Below are 2,184 nucleotides of genomic sequence, written 5' to 3' on the forward strand. Positions count from 1 at the left end.
AAACACCACTTCCAACCTTGTTGAGCTTGACCTTAGTTCAAACCTCTTGAAGGGTTTGACATCAAATCAGTTTGGCTTGGCCATGAATTTGCTTGAGCACCTTGACCTCTCCTATAATGTGTTCAAGGGTGAAGATTTGAAATCATTCATGAATATGTGCACCCTACGTTTATTATACATGTCTGAAAACAATATGACCGAAGACCTTTCGTTAATTCTTCATAATTTCTCCAGTGGTTGTGTTAGATACTCACTACAAGAGTTGAGTTTGTCATCTAATCAAATCAGAGGCTCCGTACCTGACCTTTCAGAATTTTCAAATTTAAAAACGTTGGATCTTTCTGATAATCAATTGAGTGGGAAGAAACCTGAAGGTACTAACTCTTTAGAAGGTGGTGGTTCAAAATCATTTGGGAGCATATGTACTTTGGAGTTATTGGATTTGTCTGAAAATAAGTTGAGCGAAGATCTTACGGTCATATTTAATCATTTGTCTGGATGTTCTACATACTCATTACAAAAATTGAGTTTGGCATCCAATCAAATCAGAGGCTCCGTACCTGACCTTTCAGCATTTTCAAATTTAAACATATTGGATCTTTCTGGGAATCAATTGAGTGGGAAGATACCTGAAGGCACTAGATTGCCATCTCATTTGGAGCAGTTGTCAATTAGATCTAACTCTTTAGAAGGTGGTGTTCCAAAATCATTTGGGAGCACATGTACTTTGAAGTTATTGGATTTGTCTGATAATAAGTTGAGTGAAGATCTTACGGTCATATTTAATCATTTGTTTAGATGTTCTAGATACTCATTGCAACAATTACGTCTGAGTATGAATGAAATTAGTGGTACTTTGCCTAGCAACCTCGCAACAATGTTCCCATCATTAAAAGAATTGTACCTTGATACTAACAAGCTAAATGGGACAATTTCTGTAGATCTTCGATTTCCAACAGAACTTGAGGAATTATCCTTGATGTCAAACTCTTTGAAAGGTGTGTTTACTGATTCTCATTTTTATAATATGACAAAGTTAACAAGATTGATGTTGTCAGATAACTCACTGACGTTAGAATTTAGTCAAAATTGGACTCTGCCTTTTCAATTATATAGTATTGAATTGAGATCTTGCAAGCTAGGTCCATTGTTTCCCAAATGGCTAGAGAAACAAAACGAATTTGACACCGTTGACATTTCAAATAGTGGAATATCAGGTACCGTTCCAAAATGGTTTTGGACAAAATTTGGATTTTCAAATGAGAAGCATATTGATATTTCACGTAATAATTTACAAGGTACGATTCCAAATTTGCCAATACAGAACTTTTATGATTATCTTAGTCTTGCATCAAATCGATTTGAAGGTCGTGTTCCAGCATTTTTACGAGGCTCAAGATTTCTTGATCTATCAAACAATAAATTCACAAATTCTTTTTCCTTTTTATGCTCTAGTGGTGTAGTTGAAACTTTATACCAATTAGACCTTTCAAATAACAAATTTTCTGGACAAATTCCAGACTGTTGGACCCAATTTAAGTCATTGACTTTCTTAAATATGAGTCAGAACAAGTTTTCAGGAGAGATACCTTCTTCAATGGGATCACTCGTTGGACTTCAAGTTTTGTTATTAAGAAACAATAATTTAACAGGTAAAATCCCTTCCATCTTGAAGAATTGCACACAGTTGGTGATGGTAGACATAACAGAAAATAGATTATCAGGATCTATCCCAAATTGGATCGGGAACAAATTATCGCAGTTACAATTTTTAAGCTTAAGAAGCAACTATTTTCGTGGGAGTTTACCGTTACAAATTTGTTATCTAAAAAGCATTCAACTCTTAGATCTCTCCCAAAACAACCTATCCGGAGAAATTCCCAAATGCATAAAAAACTTTTCCTCAATGGCTCAAATGACTTCTTTGAGAGATTATCAACGTCATTTTTATTCCTTCAGCACTAATTTTACCTCAGGTGGCAGTTCATATGATTTGAATGCAATCTTGATGTGGAAAGGTTCAGAACAAATGTTCACANACATGGGATTATCACTTTTAAATAGCATTGATCTCTCCAGCAATCAATTATCAGGAGAAATTCCAAAAGAAATAGAGGGTTTATTTGGATTAGTGTCATTGAATTTATCAAGAAACAAATTGAAAGGGGAAATTCCTTCAAATGT

General features: G+C 34.6%; 1 protein-coding gene across 1 annotated transcript in view; it reads left to right on the forward strand.

Moving 5' to 3' along the window:
• The window catches only part of LOC106778964 (LRR receptor-like serine/threonine-protein kinase GSO1), a 17,471-nt gene that overhangs the window by 8,781 nt on the left and 6,506 nt on the right, over positions 1-2,184 (forward strand). The window contains exon 3 of the mRNA XM_014666973.1: positions 247-998. Within this exon, the coding sequence (XP_014522459.1) occupies positions 247-998 (752 nt within the window). The remainder of the gene's footprint in view (positions 1-246; positions 999-2,184) is intronic.

Source organism: Vigna radiata, unplaced genomic scaffold, assembly GCF_000741045.1.
Source record: "Vigna radiata var. radiata cultivar VC1973A unplaced genomic scaffold, Vradiata_ver6 scaffold_299, whole genome shotgun sequence".
NCBI classification, from domain to species: domain Eukaryota; kingdom Viridiplantae; phylum Streptophyta; class Magnoliopsida; order Fabales; family Fabaceae; genus Vigna; species Vigna radiata.